This window comes from Fusarium phalaenopsidis (genome assembly GCF_050370095.1).
Source record: "Fusarium phalaenopsidis strain FUZ10S chromosome Unknown contig_32292, whole genome shotgun sequence".
Taxonomy (NCBI): domain Eukaryota; kingdom Fungi; phylum Ascomycota; class Sordariomycetes; order Hypocreales; family Nectriaceae; genus Fusarium; species Fusarium phalaenopsidis.
The window spans coordinates 2,639,085-2,662,955 of record NW_028145410.1 but is presented as its reverse complement, the minus strand read 5'-3'; the positions used below and the strand labels follow the sequence as shown (position 1 = coordinate 2,662,955).

The following is a 23,871-nucleotide window of genomic DNA, read 5'->3' as shown; positions in this document are numbered from 1 at the left end:
GTTGTGCTAATCCTAGGCGTCGAGATCGGAATAAATGAAGAGTTGGAACCGGTCGGGAAGGGTGCCGTCGTGCTGTTCAGTGGTAACGGAATAACCGTCATCGTGATCGTTAGAGTGGACGACGTGTTCGTCTGAGGGAACAGGGATGCGCTGGACTGAGTGGTAAATGTCTTGTTCGAGCTGGACTCCGATAGGGTTGGGATGGTACGGTTGAATGACACAGAGATAGGCGTCGTGACGATAGAGACCAAACCACTTGTGCTCGTTCCACGGTTGTACGTGCTGGTACCGTTGATAGAAGTTGGCGTAGCAGCTGAAGTAGTGCTCCAGGGGCTAGGACGGCCTTTAGTGCCCATTCTTGACCAAGTAACAGTCTGGGTAGTGTTCTGCATCTGGCTTTCAGACACTGTAGAAGTGACCGTCGTCCGAATGGTAGTCACGGATCCAGTAGAGTTGACTGCCCTAGAAAAGGTGCTAGTCAAGTTCATCGAACGAGATGAAGTGACGGTGAACTGAGGAACCGAAAAAGTTGTTGAGCCAGAAGGGGCCAAGGTAACCTCGCTCGTGGTCGAGTTGACATAGCGACTGGTTCTGCTCTCGATGCTCCAAATGCCGCTGCTAAGGGCAGAGCTCTGCGCAGACCATGGGATTTCGGTGACTTGTGAGTCCACACTTTGGCTGACTTCAGGCGACAACCATGAACTGTGAGTAGACCACCAGTCAAGCGTCGTGACGTTTGGAAGGGGAACTGGCACAATGGTGGGCTCCCTAGTGATGATTGAGGTGCTGAGACTGGGAAGAGGGCTGATCGGAGTACCAGTTTGGGTGAATATGCTCGCACTAGATCCCTTTGTGACAATTGTGGCAGTTGTATTGTAGATACTGCTTCTGAAAGTGACTGTGGTTGTGAGTGAACTGGTGAGTTGGGTTGGTGTGATCCTCGTTGTGATCGTCGAGGTTACTGACACGTCCCCACGTGTCAGCGAGCTTGACGAAGCAACCGGCACGGAGGCCACAGTTGTTGCATCAGACTGGCTCAAAGTGGTGGTGAATACAGCAGTCAAATTGGGAGGGAGCGAGGTATCAGTCAAAGTGATCTGAGAAGGGGGCAGGGGAGGCGCAAGGACAGTCGTGATCAAGCTTACCACGGCTGAGGTTTTCGTCGTCACGTCCAGTGTCCAGGTTGACCAATCCAGAGAGGGGCTGGCCTGTGAGATTGAAGAGAGATCTTGGCTCGCACTTGAGAATTCAAGTATCGAGGATGTGGTTGTCGGATACTCTGTAGAGACTGTAGAGGCAGAACCCTTAGGCGTGCTTGATTTCTTGCTGGTTGGCCGAATACCTCCAGGGAAGATGGTGATGACTGAACCCTTAGATGTCGTTATCACAGTCGCCGATAGAAGACTGGAGGCAAGTGTTGTGTTGACAGGTAGAGCGCTGGAGGCGAAGAGAGTAGTCGAGGAGACCTTAGCGGAGCTTTCTGAAGCCACTGCACCGGATTCTTCAACGCTACCAGTTGAGCTGGAAACCGAGTCTGAAATCACTGATGAGTTGGCGAGGAATGAAGTTGGTGTGGGTTCGGTAGTCCTTCCACTTGTGTCAACGATGCTTGATGTCATAATCGTATCAGAAGCGACAATTGATGAGGTTTGGAATCCAGTATCGGAGCCTGAAGGTGAAGATGAGTCACTGGCTGCACTGATTAAGGAGCTGAGGGACGACGTCTCAATGACCGTAGTTTCAATAGCTGTCGAAACTGAGTCAAGACTATTGAGCGACGATGTGTCGAAAGTCTTGGTAGAAGTCGTCATGCTAATCAGCGTGGAGGTATCAATGAAGATCTCAGAGGTGGACAAGGTTGAAGTCGAGACAATTATGTCAGTGATAACCTCTGTTGAAGAAGTTACACTAGAAATTGGGAGTGTGTTGTTGCTCAAGGTGGTTTGAGTCGTGAGCGTCGTGATGATGCTGGATATCAAGCTCCCAGAAGATAAGGAGCCCCCAGAAGAGGCACCAGATGTCAGAGCCTTGGTAGAACTGCGAGAGGAATTCTGAGCGGGGTTGATCGTAGGTGCTGTATCAGACTCAGTCAAGGAGGCAGACAAGATAAATGACGAATTATCAGAGGAAATGTCCAAGGAGATGCTCGAACCCAGAGACTCCGTTGATAATGATGTAGAGGTCGTCAATGATGCTGTATCTAAATCTGTGGAACTCGACTCGGAAACAGTCACAGTGATGCTGAGCACCTCCGTTGTTGTCGTGACTGAAGGGATAGCCGATGTAGTATCCACGGCAGAGGCAGACGAGACGATGCCGGAAAGAGAGCCAGTCCCGACTTCAGTCGAGGGAGTTCCTTCGGAGAGCTCCGTCAACTCAACGGTCTCTGTCATCCGTGTCGTGGTCAGGTCAGCTGTCGTGCTGGAGTTGTACCTGGTTTGAGCCCGGGTTGAGTAGACGCTAGAAGAGGATTGACTGCTGTCGCTCGTCTGAGAAGTCACAGTGACCTCAGATGCTGTCGCCGCAGAGGACTCTTCGGGGACAGCGGATGACCCTGAGCTTTCGCTTTCCCGTAAGGTGGTTGAAATGCTGAGAACTGTGACAGAGGAAAGAATGTCTGACGAAGAAAAGGAAGTGGATGTCGTGATAGATGAAAGAATATCTGAAGAAATGGAAATGGTAGACTCCATGACAGAAGAAGAAATATCCGAAGAAGAAAGCTGAGTAGATGAGATTAGATCAGTCGCGTCTGTGGCACTGGCCTCTGAGGAGGGCTCGTTGCTAGAGAAGGAGCTTGTGCTGTCTGAAAGGCTGCCATCGCTTGTAGTGTCAGAGACCTGGCTCTCAATCGTAGATGAGGCACCATCGCCAGTGGTAACTAGAGTCAGAGATGACACCAAGTCGGTTGAGCGGACGGTTGATGCAGTCTCCGAGCCAGTGACGCTACTAGCTTTGGCACTCGAATCTGCTGATACCATCGAGGTGTCGCGCTGTGGTCCAAAGGAGGAAGGAAACGAAGAAGACTCAGAAGATAGAGTGACAGATTCCGAGGAAACGTTCATGCTGGAAGCGACGCCAGTTTCAGAAGAAACCCAAGCCTCAGCCACCGAGCTGCCAGTCTGCGACGAGAACTCCACGGAGGGCGAAACTAGACTAGTTAGATGAGACAGAAAGAACAGAGTCAGAACACTCACGAATTTCAGATTCGGCCGAGGTAGCAGGTGCCCCGGTGTAGTACGGAGGAGGGGGACCGTAGCCGAAACCGGTTGGTTCGCGTGCCTCGATGAAGTTGTCCTTGCGCACAATGTTTGGGTGTTGTCGGCGAATAAGCTGAGCTGAGCCACCAGAAAGGCAGATCAAGATCAGAACAATCGGCAAAAGGCCGAGAAGAGGAATATTGGGAGGTCTCATGGTGAGGAAATAAGAATGCTGCTACTCGGCATCAGCATCAGGGCGCTTCTCCTCGTCTCCAACCGAAGGCTAGAGCGAGCAAAGAACTTACTCTAACGAATGATATGCACTCGAGGACACTTTGATGGGTGCGAACGAACGTATGAATGCAGTGGGAGGCGATATCGATACAAAGGAGCGGAGTGTTGCGGGCAGGAGATCTCTCGCGTTGGGGTTGACGCGAAGAAGAGGAGAAGCCAGGTGGAAGAAAAGAATGCGAAGGAAGGATGAGAACGAGCGAGAACGCGCGGCACGAAGAAACAAGGAAAAGAGGCGAAAAAGGTGTGCAACTTGCACCAGTTCTCTCGCAGTGCTTGCCAGCTGCCCAGCAAAAGGGGGAAACGGGTGCTGATACCTTATAGGCTCATATTCCTCAACCACCGTCCTCTCGATTCGCCCCCTGTTAGCCTATCACAACATGAATGCACAGACGCAACTCAAAGTCAGATAGATTACGAATGCCTCACCTCGGGGTCTTGCGTGTTAGTAGGGAGGGAGTTGTGTGTCCTCCAACCCGCCCCGTGGCCCGTCATACGTTGCCCGTCGACGGCTGCGAAAAGCCTTCTTCCCACGCCGTGGAAAATATCTCCGAGAGATTGCTTCACCATGCTTCCCGTAAGAAATCTACCGGTCTTTGGAGACGGGGCATCATCCCAACTCCATATGCTGGGATGCGGGAACGGAGCGGGAGCGGAAGCGGCGCTTGAGATATGAGTAGAACTCGGAGCCGAAGTATATTACCGTCCTTCCATGTGCTCGGACCGGCGGTTCCTGATTGAGGTTGCATAACCGCTTGCTTGCAGTCGTCGATTGCCATTCATACCCCTTTCGCCTCATCAACAGGTGCTTGTTCCAATGTGTCATGTCACGGGCCATCCTTCATCTCCCATTCTATCCGTGGAATGGATGTCACAAGAAAGACACGTCCAACTCCTGATCCTTTATCTGAGCAGGCTATAAATTGTTAATGATGAACCCCTGAGAGTATCATGACGTCTCGAAGTTCAAGACAGTTCGAAGTGAGACCAAGCACCGTTGGCCCCTTTGACAGATGTCCTCTGCACTTGCGTGAGAAGTTTGTTGACTCAAGTACAGGTCACACAAGACTCGCAGCAACATATCCCTCGCACGCCCGTGTCGCTTTGTGCATCCTCCTGCGGGATCTGGCCCACCCCGGTAGAGTGCCTGACAGAGGAGATCTTGGCCGTGTCCTGCGCTTGATGCACGAAACATCTCGGGCCTTCCACCCTTCGGGGCTAACGGCTGGGCTGGCGAGCGTCACACAGTTTAAGGGCCCAGAAGATCCAAACTGGCATGCCCAGGTACAGCAGTAACACCTGCAGCTAGCCTCGGCAACGAGGCGAGATGCAGCTTGCCGTCGGACTGCAAGGTTGCAGTTTCCTTGGACGGACAGGTTTGGCTTTCTGAGCGTCGTTCCAAGGATTCTTTCTATGGCGTGGATCCGGTCTTTAGCTCCAACTGGAACCCCCGACGGATTCTGTATCGATATGAAAGCGTAGCCGACGCTGTACTACTAGGCATTGTTGACCCAGCTGAATATCGAAAGGCCAAGGGGTGTCATCTCTGCCAAGAACACATTCAGTCAGCTCCAATGATAGAGTCTACTCGAGATGTTATTGTTGAGTGACCTTGGCTGCATGGCACCTGTCCTCGAGATTGAACCATTCATGTCGGTCTTCAACAGGTGGCGAGTCCTTCAGCGTGACGCATGCGTGGAAAGTATTCAGGGCAAAAGCGGTGATGGTTGCGAGAGACAAGACGAGACCTTTTTTGTGAAATAAGAGAAACAGATCCATTGCCTTAGACACACACAAAACACGCTCCCTGATTAAAAATCCCGTGATCATGAGCCTTCCTGCCTTAAAACTCTCAACGTACCTAGAGGCCCTCGGGTAGATGGGCAGGAGCCATCGGCTCAAACTGCCTCACTCTAGCTCTGTATGATCTCCTTCAACTCCTGCCTTAAAAAATCATCCCAAAACCTATCTGTCGTACCGAATTCCTCCAGGGATATATTTTCTCGCTAGGGGTGAACTCTGATGAGTCAATGTGGTGAGAATATCGGCTCGTCTACTCGGCCTTCTCGGCTGTCTCTCGCAGGGATGGGGCCGTTTCATCAGTCATGGTGGTATTCTTGTCTTCGATATCAGCAGCCCACAAGGCAGCGCCAACTACACGGTGTTAGCTTGTATTCGTATCTGTCATCTTTGAACGACTCGCCTGTGTTGGTAAAGGTAAAGAATATGGAGGCAACCGGGATCATCTCGAGAAGAGTGGCAACAAGTCCGAATCTGTACCAATGCGTCGATTAGCTATATCCAGTTCTTCGCGTGCTACGCTTCACCAGGAAGGGTCCGGAAAATCATGACGCGGAAAGGTTACGTACGCTGTGTAAGGGCCGACGTTCTTGTTAAGCCAATCCGACCTCTTGGGAGCCGACCATCGCTTAAGCTGAAAGTACTGGAATATCATCAGCACGACTACACGACGATCAGCGGCAGAGTGTTACTTACTCGATCATGAACTCCCTTGCCTCGGTTGCGGCCTGAATCAGTCAGTAAAGACAGTACATGTGCGATGAGAGGTCTACTGACCTTGAATGATGATAAATATCGCGGTACCGACAACAGGAATGGCATTGAGAGGCAGATACATGACGTAACGAATGATAGCCTTTGGGCTGAATCGTTCAAAAGGACTCTTGAGGATCTTGCCCAGTTTCTGAATCGGATCACTGCCAGATTTGACCTCTCTTCCCTCGCTCACGATCTGAGTGTCCCCACGTGCGAGCAGAGTGCCATCAAATGTGTCAAGTAGCGCATCCCGGAGGAGATAGTTTCGAGAAATGAGGTTGATGATGGTGGTGCTCTCATTGAGAACGAGCAGACTGGTGGTTATAACTGCGAGTGGTCCGTTGACAAAGACGAGAACGGCGAGCTGGGGAAGATAGGTGAATGCGAACATGCCACCAATGACACCCGTGGAGAGGAGGATCAAGGGACCGAGCTTGGACAGAAATGGCGCCCATAGCGAACGGTGGGTGAGGAGGTAGATGATTCCCTGTGTTGAATGTGTTAATGAGTACTCTCTCTGAGATGGAGGGGACGGAGTCGTGCCTTGATCGGGTAGAGATAGGCCTTGCTCTTGGCGGCGTGGGCGACATGCTCTTTAGCCTGCGCATAATCTTCCTTGCTAAAGAGTAATCAGTCTGCTGTTATGAAGGGCTTGATCTTGTCGTAGCCTTACAAGACCTCTTGAGCCTTTTCACCCACGGAATCGACCATTCGGTTCCGCTTGGGCTGCTGCTGCTGCTGCTGCTCAGATCCTGAACCTTCTGTCGAGTCGGCCATGGTGGGTTGCGCTGCTGGAGACGAACCAAGCGAATGGTGGGGTGAGATGAAATGGAAATGGTCTGAATATCAAGAACACCAGAGTTTTGACTAAAAAATGTGAATCGCTTGACCTTGATTGTTTATATCGTGGCGAAGTCGACAATCACAAGCTTTCCATTCCAACTCGGCCAAGGAAGCTCAAGGGAGGAAGCTCTCAAATCGATGTCGTCATCTTGGCATGCAGCATGAGCTTGGTTGGTGGGGCGCCTTGACGCTCAGGCACGTGGGGCTTCGGTACAGCTTTGTGTAAATGAAGACATGTACGAATCATGAAGAGATGCAATTTCATTACAACTTTGAAGCCTCCTGAGAATGATTGAATAATACCTTGGGAATATGACTTTGACACGGATGTACATAGCTTAAAAATAACTGGATTTGATCGTATATTTGGCAATAATCAAGGCAAGAAATAATTCCTCGTGTTTAGCATCGTAGGGTAGGTACCAAGCAATACATCTATCCTCTCACTACCTTACCCATCACCTTCTACGCTAGAGGGAGCAACACCTCCGCCTACCGGGTCACTGCTCCGAAGACAGTGGAGGTAATGATGGTGTTCTTTGCTCATCAAGTGATTGATATAAGAATGCCATCAGTTTCAACCTCCAACCCCTGGTCTGTTGATCCAAATCCAAGGAACTGCATGCAGCCATTTCCCCTTTCAGAGCGACAACGCCAAGAGTCATCCGCCATCAGACGTCACCCGCTGATCTGATCCATCCCCCGGAAGCAAACGTCCAGAGACCCGCCCCGCGCCGTGAGCTGACGACCCACCTCGGCCCCAACCGTCGGGAGCCTATATCGAGAGTCCCGGGACCAGGTTGAACTGGCTTGTCCAACCTTGGAAGACGTCGCTCCTCGAAACAAGGCAGAGACGGGTTGAAACCCCACGCTATAAGACACTGAGACACCCTCTTGCTCATGTAAGAGAAGAGCCCCCTTTTCTTTGTGTACTTGTGGTATGTCGCGTGAGCCTCAACGTCTTTCCCCCCACGCCCAATTACAAGGCATCGGCTGCTGATCACTCCCCAAGATGACGGTATGCGTCACAGGGGCGCGCTGTATAACATCAGTCAAACCCAACGTTGACGACAGCCTCGTCTAGACGATGAGAACATTGGGAGCGCCCTCGATACCTTTGTCGAAAGAGTGATAGGAACATCACCATCATGGATCAACGATACATCTCGAACAATCTTCCCGCGCAGAGCTTGGGATCAGATCCCAAAGAACTCCTCACGTACGCCCTCGAGCTCGTCGTTCGACACACACCTCCTCGAGAGGTCTATCACGACCGTCACCTCGGAGGCCTCTTTACCGGCTACACGGGCCTCGCCTACCTGTTCCTCCAGTTGTCAGAAATGCACCCAGACCTGCTCATCTCGGGTCAGGAGTTGATATTCTGGGCACGGCAGTATCTCGCCGGCGATCGAGGTCATTTGGTCTTGGAGAAGGGTAACTGTGGCATCTCGTCTGAGAAGTTGTCGTTTGAGGCGGTGCGAGCATGTGTGACCAAGGATCCGGGCCACTTGGTCGACTTTCTGGCCAACATGCCAAGGCTTCTCGGCCCATACTCGAACCCTCAGGACGACCCCTTTCCATCAGAGATACCCTATGGACGAGCCGGTGCCTTGTATATGTTGCGGATGGTCAGACACTGGGTGCCAGGGAGTGCAGGGCTCGTGGAATCTCCGTTACGGCGGTTGACGGAGAGGATCATGGCGACTGATGACGACGGCCGAGGCAACTGGGAGTGGCATGGGAAGCGATACTTTGGTGCTGCCCACGGAGACATGGGCATCATCACCCAGCTCGTCCTCTCAAACCCATCACTCGCTCCACAGCTCTCGCACCGCCTCGAGAGACTGCTTGAACTTCAGCTTCCAGACGGCAACTGGCCATCCAGCGCAAGGAACCTAAAGGAGGGAAGAAGTGCAAACCTCGTACAGTGGTGCCATGGCGCCCCTGGCTTCCTATACTCGCTCACCTCACTGCGTCTGTATTTCCCACACCTCCACGACCGCATCGACTCGGCCGTGGAAAAGGGGCAGAGCATAATCTGGCGACACGGTCTGCTCACAAAGGAACCGTGCTTGTGCCATGGCATTTTTGGCAACGCCTTGTAAGTCTTTCCGCGGTGGACCCCCTTTTTCCTCTCACCTTGATGTGCCTTGGACCTCGGTTATCAACTGACCTCGGAATAGAGTCCTTCCTCGTGGGCCCAGTCGAGAACACTTCCTCGCTCTGGCGACCGCCGATGCTGTGGAAAAGGTCCGCCGTCACGACCCAAACCTGTTCGAGAATGCCTCCTATGGGCACAAGGCTTCAGTCCTGATGAATTACTTACCGAGTGCTGCATGGACATGGGCAGTCTGCGAGCAAGAATGTCCCCGGCTTATCATGTACAACGACCTGTAACAGAGGATGATGGATGGCTTGATGCCATCTGGCGGTGGAAGCCGTGGCTAGGCAGTTTGAAAAGGTAGCGATATCGGATGGGACGCTGGCGTCTTCTATTTTCCTTCTTTGCCACTTGGGTCTCCCACAGTCTGGTTGCGAGATGGATGATGACTTCAACTTGCAGTAGCACATGGACATGGCATGTCGGTACTAGCTAGCTGCATGCTAACCGAGGATAACTGGGCATTCTGTAAGGACGGGGCATTCACGGGATCGGGCCGGCGAGCATCACCATCCCTGGGATTTCCAGCCCAAAGGTTGGATACCCGCCCCCTGAGCTCGTCCCACGTCTTGGCCAGATAGTCCATTCGATCGGGAAGCAAGAAGAGGCAACACCAAAAAAAAAAAAAAGCCAAGTTTGCATTCCTTGCGTGATAAGTCGCCCGGAGTGGTTCGTGAGATCCACCCTCACATGTCTGTCGCGCGGTTGGCGCTATCTGTTGTCTGGAATCCACACCTCGGCCGTGGCTGGAGATTTGTCGGAGTTTTGGAAGCGCCCGCCATGGACAAGGCTTGCATTCTAGAGGATAACTATTTGATGTTTCGATGTGCCGGGGCTCACTATTGGCCCCTGCTAGCTGTTGTGCCAGATATGATAGGGATGCGGCTGATTCTGAGGCTCATCAGGCCAAGATCCACCGCCAACACCGGAAGAATACCGAGTTTCTAGAGGTGTCGACAGAGGATTGGACGCCCGACGATAAGGTGAGTGGATGGTGAGCAAAGAGCCCCATCGAGTCCCGGTTTTTAGTACAACCTCACCTTAAAAACCCGGTTTATAGACGTGACGAGCATCGGTCCAGCCGAACAAGGCTCGAGTGCCGAAAGGCCTTGTTCAGGAAATGAAAATTTTTGTCCCTGAAAATTGGGCTGAGCCTGTGATTTCTTGTGGTGTGCTTCCAGAAGCTCGAGCTGCGTGCCATGACTCTAATCGTGTCATGGCGACACAGCAGTCGAACAAATGGTGACGGCTCGTTGGTCACTCTCGGCCGAGTTCCTGCAGCGGATATAACACACCTTGATGCCATTCCCGTCTATGTGGGGCCGAGGACCGGAAGCTCGCCAGATGGGGCCAGGGGCGTCTCAGGGCCGAGGGCCTCGGACGGTCTAAACGGGTCGTCAAGAGATTAGAAGGGAACAGGGTTGAGGCGTCGGCGATGAGGCGTGCGCAGGAAGGAAGGAATGGATCCAAACGGCCAACCGTTCATGCAAGTCGAGGCGTGGCGGCTCGAAAAGCAACTCTGAAGGCAAAGACAGACTTGCCCTCAAAGGGATCGAGATCACAGATGAATGGAGTCGAGATGGGAAAACGAAAACTCGCAGGGAGCGTAAAAGTGGGCTTCCCTTTCACTCACGCACCTGAAGCTCGCTCATCCATGCACTGAATCAGATCAGAGAAGAGACGATAACGTCAAGGAACCCCTTCCATGTGCCATGAACGGTGAGGCATTTCCAACAAAGCAAGCAATGGTCCCCATCTCCATCCCCATCCCCAGTGTGTTGTATGCATTGCATTGCGTTGCGTTGTTTACATGGCAGGTCATGGGGGTCATGGATGGAATCTTTGCGCTGCAACGTCCGCGGAGCAACAGCAGAAATGACAGCGATCCGCCGAAATTGGCGCCAGAAAACGTCAAATCATGGGAATAAGCTCGATCGAGAATTGGCCATTTCCCGTTCCCGTTCCCGTTTCGCTGTCGACGTCAGAAGGTAATGTCGGCGGTTATATCGCCGACCCGATCGCGAGGTGGAGTCACACGCCTCACGGCGGAGGGTCGGCGGTTATGAGAAGCGACGACAAGCTGCAAGCTATTGAAGCGGCATTTTTTCTTCAACGGCGAAAAGTAGGGTCGCAATCTGCGAAAAAGAAGGCTATGACTTCATTTCCATCAAGGGGGAGTCTGTGTCCCCTGGCGTCAAACACCCTGATCTCCAACAAGCGTCGGGTCTTGAAGAAACGCTAGGCTGGTCTGTCGGCGACTGATGCTGATGGGGACCGGTGGGTAATGCATCGGCACCGATCAGGGTTATTCGGATCCGTGCAGACACCTTGGAGGATGGAGAAGAGAGAAGACGGGCTAATGATTCGGCCAGGGACCTTGAGAGCTTGCTTGACAGGCTGGGCTGGCCCCAGTGGCTCGGAGCGAAAATGGCCATGGCTTGCCGCTCCCGGCACCGAGCGCGGCAGGGTGCATTTGTTCCCGCGAGCTTCTAGAAGAAATGGAGGCTGGAAACCCGGTGTTCGGCATCCATTCCTAGGGGTGGCAGTCGATCGACGCTTTTTTGCCTCGTTTGTGGTCCACTCACACAGACGCACGTTTTTGGCGGCTGAATTCATAGGGCCACGGGTTGTCTTGTTGGAGATTGAGAGAATCTGGCTGAGATGAGACTGTGACTGTCCAGGCAGAAAACGTGCTCTCGGCTCTCGTGGTGCCGACTGGTCAGTCGTTGCGAGATGGCCCCTCCAAGATTTAGGTGCTCTGATTCTGATTCGGTGGCCAACGACGTTTTAAGCTTCATTCGTTTTGCTATCACCATGACATCAAAGTCAGCCAATTGCGCCCGCCACAGGTCACGTTGGCTGCAGAGAGCGCTTATCTCCGAGAGTATATCAGACAAGTGATATTGACTCTAGTGATGGTCAGATAATAGCTTTGGTGATGGTGATGATGGTGATGATGATGATGATGATTATGGCTGTGAGAAATGATAATGTGCTTTGTGATGGATCCATTGTCAAGTGTGGATGTGATGTGAATGGATGCATTGCATGGTCAGAAAAACCCACTCACCACATGAACGTGATTCAGATTGATGAGAGACGGGAGTCATGGCAAACTTCAGCCCTGGGAATGACCTTATTCCCGGAAGCTCCCTGCTATTGCCGGCGCAAAAAGAACTAAGACGAGCTAGCGCTGAGTGGGCGATCAGGGTTTTTCGCTTTGGCCATGCTGTCATTGACTTCCCGAGGTGAGGAATCATGCACCAACACGACCCAATCGATGGATGCAACAACGCATCAACACATTGGATGCCAGACGCACACGCCCTGTTCTGTTCTGTTCTGTTCTCGCATCTCGCAGTAAGCATGTTTGGCACCATCACTCAACACGAGAGTTTGAGACAACCAAGGCCTGCAGTGAGAATTAAAAACGTGATGGTAACGCTGCTGATTTGCTCGAGACTGTTCTTGTCTCAGTGACAGATCAAGACGTATGACGTCGGTGGTTGTGGCCTCGGGACGGTGGTGCCGTGGGGATGAGTTTACCAACCAACCAAAGAGACTAGATGCGATTAAGGAACAGCGAGATGAGGCTCAAGGTTTTGCAAGTTCCGCTGTCCTAGTAGAAAGCCAAGTTGACGAGATGTCGCCGAGCCTCGTCCGCCTCTCCAAGTGCCGAATCAGAAACGGCAGCACGTTTTCTCGGGCTCCCGTTTGGGCTTGAGGCGGTGGCTAGAGGAAAGCATCTCTGCGAACAGCTTCAACGGGGGCTCTAAGCGAGGAATGGATGTCTTGTCGGGGGCGTCCTTGATTGCTGGGTGTCAAGGGGAATGGGCCCATCCATCCATTGTGCCCAAAGTCTAGCGGTATCCACGATGCAAAATTGAAAGTGGGATTTTTATTCTCTTGTCTCACACTCAAAAATCGGGGGACCAGCCAGTAGCTGGAGAAAAATAGGGGTGCGAGAATGGGAGCGAGATGAATCTGGGCACGGTACAAACACCATGATGAGATCATTGAGATGGATGGATGGGCCAAGCCGCGGAGGTCATGCCCTTACCGATTACTCGGGATCAGGCACGGGGTCTTGTGCCGGCAAATCATGAACGGCAAAGAGAAGCAAGCGCATGTGAATTCTCGACAACAGAGAGAAAAGAAGCATGATGCGATGCGGCGAATGCGGCCTGGTAATTGCCGCCCGCGGAGTCCGATCGGGGTCGGCCCTTGGAGAAGTCCGGACTTCAGGCCTTTTTCTTTTCTCTCTTGACAAAAACTCGAAACCTGTGACCTCAGACAGACCCAAAACACACGCCCCCTTAGCCCAACGTGCAGAGGACCGTACAGTAGGGGGGGAACTAGTAAGCCATGAGCCATGATGCGTCACTGCGACGGCAAAAGCCCGCCGGGCTGGCACTTATATCCGTGCCGGGGCGGGATTTGGAGAACCACACCTACCTCGCGCCAGGTACCCTCACAGCCATGGGGCGGTGCGGCGGTACCTGGGGCTGCCCCCCTGGGATTCCCAATGCCGTGCCGACCCTCTCAGCTCGCTGCGCTGATCAGCGCAACCTCGCCAGCCCTACATGCGCCCAACCACGCACCTCGCGGCTTCACCCAGAGGCCGGGGAAGCGAGTAGTGAGTAAAAAAGAGTCAGGAGGTACGGCGGGATTAGTTATCTACAGTAGGCTTTGCAGGAGCAGCGCTTTAGCGTAGCTTTCTTTCTAGTGCGGTGGGGACACACGGGCAGCGGAGGCGCTCATGACCACGACAATGGCCGCTTTGTTTTCAGTCTTGGTGTTTTTTGTGATTCCGCATTCCGCTTACTCACTGATGATCGGACTTTACAAGTCTCCATGGTTACTTACTCAGCCATGTCTTGGGAAGAGCTTTGCATAAGCGGTCAAAATGGTGAACCAACTGCAGCATAAACAGAACATGATAATGGACCACCCAGAGGCAGCCCAGATGGACCCATGCCATAAAGCTGAGATACGGCCAGAATGACGATTCGCAAACCTGCAATCTCAGTCCAGTCCACGATATCGCCACGTACCTGGGGGCGGTGTCTGCATCGGCGCCAGGCGTCAACATCGGGGCCATCGGGGCCGGGAACCACCCCCCTACCAACTCTGTTCCCTATTTTTCCCTCTACGAGGATCTTGAATACGCTGCTGGATTGGCCGAGAGCGTACGACAGCCCGCGGCCGACAGCCCGCGCGACCAAAGTTACAGGGCTTTCGTTCACTGTCAAAAACTTAACCTGTTGTTGGTCGAGTAAGGGTGGTTCCTCTTTTTGCAGGGGCCGCAACCGCATGGCAAGATGGCCGCAAGGGGTTTCAGTGTATCCCAACCCATGCCTGTCAGTTGATGGGACAGGCACGACAAGTCCAGAAAACGAGATGGGCATTTTTGAGTTTCCCCTGGAGGGATTCCTGGTCTTTCTCGTTCATGCTCGTAACGAGGAGAACGACAGTGGTGGCCCTGTTTCCCGTTCCATGTCTTGGCGGAGTCTAGCTCCATCCCGTCACGCTGGGAACCATGTGGATTTGTCGAGCAGACGGAGAGAAGCTCCAGAAGACGACACGGAATGGAAATCAGGAAATCTTGCATGGGTCAAGGTTCTGGGTTCTGGGTCACGGAGGTCGGCTTCACGGCATGCCGGGGACAACCCGCAATTCCCTCGTCGTCGTCCGCTGGCTGGCTGCATCTGCAATCACAGTCCATCTCGACCTCGTGCCCCCCTGTGGTGGAGGCGCCGAGATGCGTGTTATGCCATGCCTGCGACTCTGTTTTTTGTGGTGACAGGAGGATTCGGTGAGGTGAGTGGATGCTCGATACTGCGAGAAGCGGACAGAGTCAGAGAGTAGAAGCGAGCCGTGCGGGTAGACGGCAGGCCCGCTTCTTTTTCATGATCCTGATCCTGATGATCCAGCAGCATCCATGATGATGACGAGATCCGTCCGAGAACCATCCAAAGCGAGTCTTTCTCGTTCATCCTCAAAATTGGGGATATATATCAAGACGTGGCCGCCCGGTGTTCTGGCTCTCGCCCCCCTCCCCACATCCCAACGTCTTACACGCATTTGTAGACCAAGACGAACCTGGACATAAGTTGTCAGCCTTTAACGGTAATGATAGCTTTATAAGCCTTGAGACGTCCACGCACACATAGGCTTCGCAGCATATCACCTTGTCCAGCAGCATTCTACTGCACAGCACTGCACAGCACAGCATCAAACTCGCAGCCAACAAAACATATCATCCATCACCAAAGCAGAGTCGTGTGCTCCACCTTACGATTCCAAACAAGCCCTCACATTCAGAAGCACAACCAATTCCAAAAAACCCCCCCTGTCTCGTTCTCGCTCTCGCACTCGATCCTTGTGCCTCAGCCTCGCCCTCATCACTTGTTAGTCTCGATCTGCGCCTTGAGCATAACGCGTCCTCTCATCTGAGCTTGAGCTGTCCTTCTCCAACGGCCGTTGCCAGTACAGCACACTCTCCCTTCCCCTTGTCAGCAACCGGCCCAAAAGCATTACCACCCCATCCCATCCTCTCTCCTCACCACTCATCCATCCATCCTCTTCTCTGCCCCCCCGTAAGTCCGCCCGTCGCGCGCGGACTTTTGGCTTCAGCTAGGGGCATCTTGTCGACGCCGCGGGGCGACCCACCACCACAACCTCAGTCTGCGGGCCCTTGTTCGCTCCCTGGACGATCCCTGTCGCCCTCGCCTTCTCGGACATAAAGACCTCGCCGACTGTTAGGCACACCCCCCCTCACCATCCATCATTGATTCCCGCACCGCAAGCGGCGCCGGACAGTTGATAGAAAACCCTCCGAGGGCCGTGGCCCATTCTCACATAATCCACCTAATTCAAGGCCGTTACGCATATCTCAGACAGTCACCAGTCACACAAGCCTGGGCCTGGTCCTGTCCTAATCCAGCTGCGCGTTATATGCCTCTTGGCTTCGACTGCTATTATTATTAAGCTCGTCGAACCCTTTTTTCTTCTCCCTGTTGCTTCACATTCTTATTATACATACATCCTTCCCCCCCTCCCTTCCCAGCCGTCTGGTTCATCCCTCTCTTCATCCCGCTTACACACATTACATCCATCTCAACACATCTATCTTACCCCTTCACTCTGGATTGGATGACACCTCGACCCATTCGTCCTACAGTCAAGACAAGATCTTCAACAATGGGTTCAAGTAGCTTGCCCTCTCCTCCTGCAGAGGACCACAAGTCGACTCTCTCACGAAAGAGCACATCAAGTGCCAAGTCAGTCAAGCCTGTCCACCGCGCCTCCAAACGAGCGAGCTCCAGTGCCGCCGCCATTCACCACCACGACCATGTCACACATACCGCTGGCATGGACGGTCGACATAAGCGTGTGTGGAAGGCTTGTGAGCGATGCCGAATGAAGAAGACCAAGGTATGTCTGGTAAACTCCGAGCGTGTCCCCCCACTAACACGATCAAGTGCGACGGTGAATTCCCCTGCAAGCGATGCAAGGATGACGGTTTGGTATGCACCGCCGGTGTTAGAAAGAAGATGGAATACAAGCAACTGCCTCGAGGGTATGTGTGGAAGAAGCTTACCTGGATCCACCCGTCACTTACACACGCCACAGATACGCCGAGGTGCTCGAGAACACCCAATTCGCCCTCATCGCCACTGTCCACAAGCTTTACTCCATGGTCCGGAATAACCAGCCCTGGGAGCTGGGTGAGCCCGAGCTCAACGACCGCGGGCAGCCCGTGATCCACAACATCGCGCAGAAGCTTGGCTGCATCCGACCCAATAGCGACATTGACCTTCCCGTGCACTCAGTATTCCCCGAAGACGAGGCCGGCATGGCTGAGCTGGCACGACAACTCGAAGACCAGCAGAAGGAGCAGGAGCCCCAGAAGGAGGTTAAGGACACAGACTCTTCAGTGTGCAACCGAACAGAACGGGCATCGTCATCCGAGCTTGACCACTCCGACTTTGAGCACGACTACCGAAAGGCTGCCTTTGGCAACAGCAACGCCATGACTCTCTCGCCGCAGAGCTTCACTGGCAGCAGCGACTTCGACTTCGCGCCCCCGCCTCCCGAGATCGACGCCTCAGCCATGTTCCCCTCGCAGTCCCCGTCCATGTCGAGCTTCCCTGCTTGGTCAATGGCCAAGCCTCAACCCAGCGACCTGACGATGCAATTCCTCCAACAGCAGCAGAACGGGATGATGGCCAACATGGACCTGCTCAATCAAGGCCTCGTCGAATCCGAATTTGGCACCATCAAGCCCCACGTCCTGTCGTGCCCCAACCCCGAAGTGATGATGGGCATGGGCGATCCCATGATCTATTCAGGCTACGACGGCGAACCGATGCGACTATGACCACCACCACGGTCCTGACTGCGCTTGACTATACAGTATTATAGATTTACTTGTTTACGGCCATTCCCCTCACGTCGAAATTCGTCACGCGGCACGGTGTTTATCGGTATCTTTTTTATTCTTCTATTCTGGGCACATATTTCTAGGGTTCTGGGGTGTTTTTTTTTTTCATCTGTACGAAAAGAGGATGCGAACTCGTAGAATCGAGTGTGTCCTTTTGGCGGCTGGCGTTGGATGATTTCTCTTAAGGCTGGACATGGGAATCTTGTACAAAGCTCCCCCAACTCGAACGCCACGAGACGGACAACGTGGAAGTTGGAAGCGGAGCAGGCAGGCAGGTTGGCAGGCAAGGTGTGTGAAATGCGGAATATTGGGACATGATACAAGACATTGGATGGAAATATGGCACGAAAAGGAACATCTCTCTCCCTCTCTTTCCACCCCGGGCGCCAGGGGGAAAGGGGGCTGGGTCAACAAGTGCACACTCGGGCAAAGTAACCTTGTGAAGGTTTTCTGGGGAAAAGAAGCATATTTTTTTTTTTGATAGACGGCGCATACCATTTAATCCGAGTCCCCGAATTGCCACGAAGTTGCCGTGCTCCAAAACTCTATTGTGACGGCTGTTTTCGTCCATGGCCTTAAATTGAACGACAATTGCCGAGCCCTATGCATGCGTGGCAGTACCGTATGGTGTGAACTCGGGTGTTGTTGGCGTTTGCCGTGTCCATCCATGGATGGATCTGTCATGTCACATTGATGAATTCTCCGTTGAGCCGTCAATGGGATTCTAGACCTGCATCCAACCGCAGCAGAGACGGACAGGGAAGGGATCCCTCCCATCAGATCATGAAAAGGGTGTCACACGTCATTGACTACAGTAGTATCTTTGGTCCTTTCTCGATTTGTGTTTGCTCTGCCGCTGTCCATCGGGGCCCGAGACCGAGATCCACCACGGGCTGCGAAGGTGGCCGAACGGGAGACCCAGCGACCTGAAGTCAAAGAGTGAACGGCGTCCGCGCGCATTCATTCGCACACGCGCACACCTTAAACTCCGTGATTCCGTTGGTACAGTATCTTTGTATGGAGGGTGCGGAAACGGGCGCAAGTCCGCACCTGCACATGGCGTGAGGGGACGGGACAAATAATTGGAGAATTAGTCTTTCTGTCTTTGGTTAATTTGTGATTGCCTGTGAATGTTACAGAGTATGTACGATACGGTACGGTATCGTTGCTGTCTGCCTCTGGCTAGCCTGGCCTGGCCCGATTGTCCATGATTGCAAATCAACCCATCAACCTTGACCATGATTAACGCCGAAAGTATTTGACATGGACGCTAACGACACGCCCTCTACTAATCCAAACAGCTCTCCAACGTAACAGCACCGGCGCTAAGACGACCCCAGAAGCCTCACGAGAAGGGGGAAAAAACCTAAGAGAGCACGTTTTGCTTGAGCCGTAAATCCGGGCGGTGGGCGGGCTGGCGCGCGGAACGGACGAATTGAGGTTTACCAATCCGTCCATGATTATTGAGCAATGGCGGGATGGATGTGAAATACATAACGGGATAAGAGTCATCATTCATCATCCATTATCCATCCCCCTCCAAGAAAGAAAAAAAAAAAAAAAGGACCCAGACCCAGAAACCCTAGCTCACTTGGAAGCTTGTTAGTGCCTGCGGGCGCCCATTCCAAACTGCAAGAGGTTATGTTTCGGCGGGTCTACAGTAAGAGAAAAAAAAAAAAAAAAAAAAGGAGCTGGGGTCATTCTACGGTTTGTTTTTTCTCCCAAGTCTTTTTTTTTTCTTTTTAAGCTTCGGCCTGGGTTTGTCATGGTCCCCGACAAGGGGGAATGGAGATGGGGGTTGGAGATTGCAAACGGCTTACGATAGCAACTCAGAAGACGCGGGCGGGCAGAAGAAGGTTTTGGAGAGGGAGGGGGGCGTTAACTGTAGATGGGACATAACATAACGCCAAACAATAACGGGAGGGGCAGCGACTATGAGATGATACGCGCGCGCGCGCTCGTTAGGTCGGCCGCCGCCCTCGATTACAGAGCAACACGCATTACATACGCAGTCCAATAGGCGAGGGTGGACGACAGGATTGATTCGGGGTAGGGGGCTTCTTTTCCATTGGAGTCAGCCCTAAGCTTTCGACAAGGGGCGTAACGACACCGACGGACGAAGCGACGGACCAAATTGAGATGGAGGCTCACAAACGCTGACTGATGATGCGCTTGGTGTTTTTGGTTGAGAGTTTCGAGTCCAATCCAATCCAATCCAATCCAATGCAGTTGGGGGCTGGGTCTAAGATCCATTGACCGCCTTGGAAGTTGTCTCTTGTTCATGGATCTTTGTCTTGTCTTATCCATGGCCATCCAGGTAAACCAAGGTAAAAAAAGCTTCAACGGCGCCTACGCACGGCATTGGACACTCATGCTACGTCAATGCTAGCCAAGCCTAAGCAGCCTCATGATGCTCTGTGCGTCCTGCCCGACTACAAAGATCCCTAAGGCTACCTTGATTGCCCTTCGGCTCTTTGCTGCACCCAGGAACCTTGCAGAGCTTGTTGATCAGTTGAGTCTCGAGATTTCATGGACAGTCCGCGGACCTCAACGACAATGCCGCTCCCCGCGGAGTGCGGAGTTCAGACGTGGGGTGGGCCGAAAGGGCATCGCATATCTGAGATGTAGCCCGGCTTTCGGGCTCTTGCTACCCTCCGGCGACTGCTAGGGGTGTGTACCGGCGATGGGGAGTGGAGATAGAAGATTTCCTTTTCTGGTAAATGGTTCGAGCAAGCCAATTGCTGCCGTGTCGCTGCATCTCTCCCCCCATCCCTCTCGCCTGCGTGTGCGGCTTTCCATATCGTCCATGGGTGTCAGCAATTGGGGGAAATCCCAACCAGGCGGTTACGATGATGACGGGCGATCCCCATATCTGACTCCGCCTCTAAATCGAGCATCTCAATGGATTGAATTGGATTGCTTCGCTGGCGGCGTATAGGCGTATCACCATGGGATTGCTGTAAGTAAGACGAGTTGAGTGAAGGAGTGAGTGAATGTGTGCCCATGTTTCGACCAAGTGGCTGGTCTCTTGTTCCTCCGTCTATCATGAGAGTCCACCTCCTGCTCGTTCTGCTCGGTTTCGCATTTCGCATTTCCTCGCTCTGTTTTTTTGTAAGAAGCCCACCCACACACCAAGCCATGGATGGATGGACCACCCTTACCCTTGGCTGTCACGGCCACGCGGTGCAGAGTGTGGGGCCGGGACGGGGCAGCCCTCCTCCGGCAGCCAGCGAGCATAACTCGGCCCAGATGAGATCCATATTGGATCTTGGGTCCTCTTGTGCCTGTTTATTTTCTTGTGCCCGGCGTCTTGTAGGGCCCCGGCCGGCCGAGGAGATGATGAAAAGGATCGGGTTTGAAGAAGAAAAATGGAATCTTGCAGAGAACTCTGTGGAGAGGGATCCAGTGGACTAGTCACCACCCCTGGCCTGGGCTTTAGCACAAACAAGCTTGTTGCTGATTCCAAAACGCCTTTTAACTCCGGACTTGATGACTGTTTGAATATTCCGATGACTTAAATCCGTCGGTGCATCTCCAAGGTTGACCGGTCCCCCCAACAATAGGTCTTCTGCAGTCATGTCGCACTCCAATTGTCCCGTCCCCTGTCACGACGGGAGGCAGCCACTTGACATCCAATAATTCCTGACGGTGGCTGGGTCGACGAGACGCGCATTCTCGCTCGATACGGTACACGTTAGGCATCACAGAAGTGAGTGCCAGGTTTTCAAAGGGGAAAAGACCGAGAGCCAAGCTTGCCTAGGGCTGCCCAGTCACCTCGGGCTGCGTCACCTCTCATTTCCCTCCAGAGGCTTAGACGTGCCCCTCCACGTAACAAAACTCCTTTTCAAGAGTCGAAAAAAGGGCAAAAAGGATGGTGGTGCGTAGCATCTCAGACATGACCCCTCGACACGGGACACAGCGTATTGGCGATTGGCTCGCCCGCCTAGAAATGATTCCCTGCAGAGCTGATGCACGTGGGGTGAATGCGAGATACGAATTTCTTGCCCGCCCCTCTTGGCTCTGCTGTCCGTAAATTCAAATCCAGGCATCGTGTTGTGAGGTGCCTCCTGGGCGCTGCAACTGGCACAATGCCATCCATGGACAGTTCCAGTTCCCCCTCCTTCTGGGCGTTTGACCCTTGATGGACAGAATTATCGAGACGCTCTCTAAACCGACGCCTTGAGCCAGGATCTGCGTCAATCATCAATCACGACAGCCCAGACGGTGGGAGCACCATCAAGCCAAGCCAAGCAATGACCATGGCTCCATGAGGTCAAGCATTATCAGCCACTGCTCAGTGTTTTCCATGCCTTGTCTCGCAGCCTGAGGTGCCATTCGCTCTCGCTCCCGTCGGGTCCTGGCATCCCCCCGCGCTCACGCATACCTCCCTCGCTCGCTCATAATTACGCGTATTCCCGTCGACGGGTCCTTCAAGAGTCCGATCATCACGCTCTCATCTTGTTTGCTCAGTATCGAACAATCATGAACAATGCACAAGCATGAACAAAAGAGTCTCCGCATCATATACACGATACGCTACATGCTTGATAACTATGAATAACTCTTCATCAGCATCGCCAGCTCATCCCTTACAGCTTACAATAGCCCTATCCTTGTTTGGGCGAAACGCAGCGCCCCGACCTGACGTCAATTTATCACCGCCAGGAAACGCCATGAAACAACGTGTACATGAGTCGATGGCTTAGAGCTGCTTGAGTGATGCAACTGATGCTAAAAAATCAAGAGAAATTTGATCTTCTCCTGGCTCTCCTGTTTGTCTCGTGAAGTTTGTACGCGTAAAGTCTGCTCCCCGACGGCACTCTATTCCCCGACACCCCGACATAGACGAACTGACCTATCATGGAGCTCCTCATAGGTCGTCGCATCATGTGCCATCTCCCTCGCCCTGTTCGTCTGCCAGGGACTGGCCTTGGCAGCGCGTGCTTCCCCGGCAGACCACCTCCATGGGCGGCTTTCCGAACCCGCGCATAGGTCTACCTGCCGGGTTCGGATGGCCTCCGTGGGGCGACAACGAGGTGGTCGGCAGTGCATACTCGTACCGTCAGGATAGTCGTGGTTTCAGGCGTGGAGGGCGATGTTGGTGAAACGGCGAGTCTTACACACTAATCGATGTTGCTCCAACGTAAGCGCTGTAGTTAATATCTGCCAGTTCCTTTAATTGGTCCTCCTTTCTATCATTGGCGACTATGGGAGATTTCGATGATTAGATACATTTCAATGTTTGGACAAGTCAGTTATACTGCCAACGTCTCCAACACAAATACAGTCAACGTTGGTAGAGGAATATTGAAAGACAGGTGTCGACGCTCCGTAAAATACAAGAAAACACGCAAGCAGCCGTAGTTCAACACCCATTGCACGTTCAATCCTTGATTTAGGAACCAGAAACAGGTTGTGAGTTCCACGGCGCGGCCTAGGGGGTGGCCATGGTCTCCTCTGAGGCCGCCCTGGACTGATATCAGGCCAGTTTGTCTCGACGAACCTCGTCCTAGCCGATGGGAACTAGTGTGATATCGATGTAGACCTGAACTTGTGTTGAGTTATGTAGTCATTCGCAATTTGACCGTCGTCGCCTCTATCACATCCAAGATCTTCGATCTCGAGTACCATACGAGATGTTCACCTATTTAGGTGACCAAACTGAGAGTTTCTATGGAAGAATCAACGAGAATGTGATCGAAAATCATGTGCAACTATTCTTTCGATGTCATTCACCGCCCCATGGTCTTCAACGACTCTAACATTGACCCGAACAATGCAAGTGTCATGCCTCTACCAGCCCCTCTATACTCTGACAACCATCCGATCCAATATCCTCTTCGCAATCCTTTTAGAAAAAGCAACGGCGGTTGATTCTATCTATTCCAAACCATCCTACGAACGGGGCTCGTCCCTCTAGCAGCTTCGGCATGGAGAATATCCCAAACTTGCAACTCAATCAGGCTTCTCCAACAAATCACCGCCATGCACAAAGGCTAGTTTCAGCGTCTTTTTTTTCTTTATGAGCGTCGAGAAGTACAGAATATCCACTTGGCTATAAGTATTTAAACGCTACTGGGCTGACAATGGCGAGACGCTGGGGCTTGATACGTTGACTGCTCTGCTTGGGGATAACTCTATGTACGGCGCCATGGCCGTCCATAGCGAATATATCCCGTATTTCCACTAGAATGGCAGTTCCTTGACTGTCGCAGTGATGATGTATGTACCTCAGGATTATGGCTTGGCTGGAAGGCTGTCGACGTTGGCCAGAGGCTCCCGCATGTCTTCGATGAGGCCAATCGCCAATGTGAGTTGTAGACTTGTGTTGGCTATTCAGTTAGTGAGGTGGTTAAGCAAACTATGTATGGCTATGA

At 52.8% G+C, this 23,871-nt stretch overlaps 4 protein-coding genes across 4 annotated transcripts; 2 read left to right on the top strand and 2 right to left on the bottom strand.

The window, feature by feature from the left end:
* Positions 1 to 12: 12 nt before the first annotated feature.
* Positions 13 to 3,411, bottom strand: LRP88_05104 (uncharacterized protein; the record flags this gene model as incomplete). The annotated part of the gene is made up of 5 exons (XM_083241666.1): positions 13 to 333; positions 441 to 898; positions 1,146 to 1,228; positions 1,279 to 2,965; positions 3,195 to 3,411. 5 exons carry the CDS (start codon positions 3,409 to 3,411, stop codon positions 13 to 15), a joined length of 2,766 nt encoding a protein of 921 aa, XP_083102814.1.
* Positions 3,412 to 5,541: 2,130 nt separating this feature from the next.
* On the bottom strand, positions 5,542 to 6,821 carry LRP88_05103 (uncharacterized protein; the record flags this gene model as incomplete). Its single annotated transcript, XM_083241665.1, has 6 exons — positions 5,542 to 5,642; positions 5,769 to 5,809; positions 5,858 to 5,931; positions 5,985 to 6,016; positions 6,066 to 6,531; positions 6,744 to 6,821. The coding sequence occupies 6 exons, from the start codon at positions 6,819 to 6,821 to the stop codon at positions 5,542 to 5,544; spliced, it is 792 nt and encodes a 263-aa protein (XP_083102813.1).
* Positions 6,822 to 8,035: 1,214 nt separating this feature from the next.
* LRP88_05102 (lanthionine synthetase C family protein) lies at positions 8,036 to 9,284 on the top strand (the record flags this gene model as incomplete). Its single annotated transcript, XM_083241664.1, has 2 exons — positions 8,036 to 8,988; positions 9,071 to 9,284. The coding sequence occupies 2 exons, from the start codon at positions 8,036 to 8,038 to the stop codon at positions 9,282 to 9,284; spliced, it is 1,167 nt and encodes a 388-aa protein (XP_083102812.1).
* Positions 9,285 to 16,251: 6,967 nt separating this feature from the next.
* On the top strand, positions 16,252 to 17,431 carry LRP88_05101 (uncharacterized protein; the record flags this gene model as incomplete). Its single annotated transcript, XM_083241663.1, has 3 exons — positions 16,252 to 16,443; positions 16,533 to 16,630; positions 16,684 to 17,431. The coding sequence occupies 3 exons, from the start codon at positions 16,252 to 16,254 to the stop codon at positions 17,429 to 17,431; spliced, it is 1,038 nt and encodes a 345-aa protein (XP_083102811.1).
* Between the last annotated feature and the right edge of the window lie 6,440 nt (positions 17,432 to 23,871).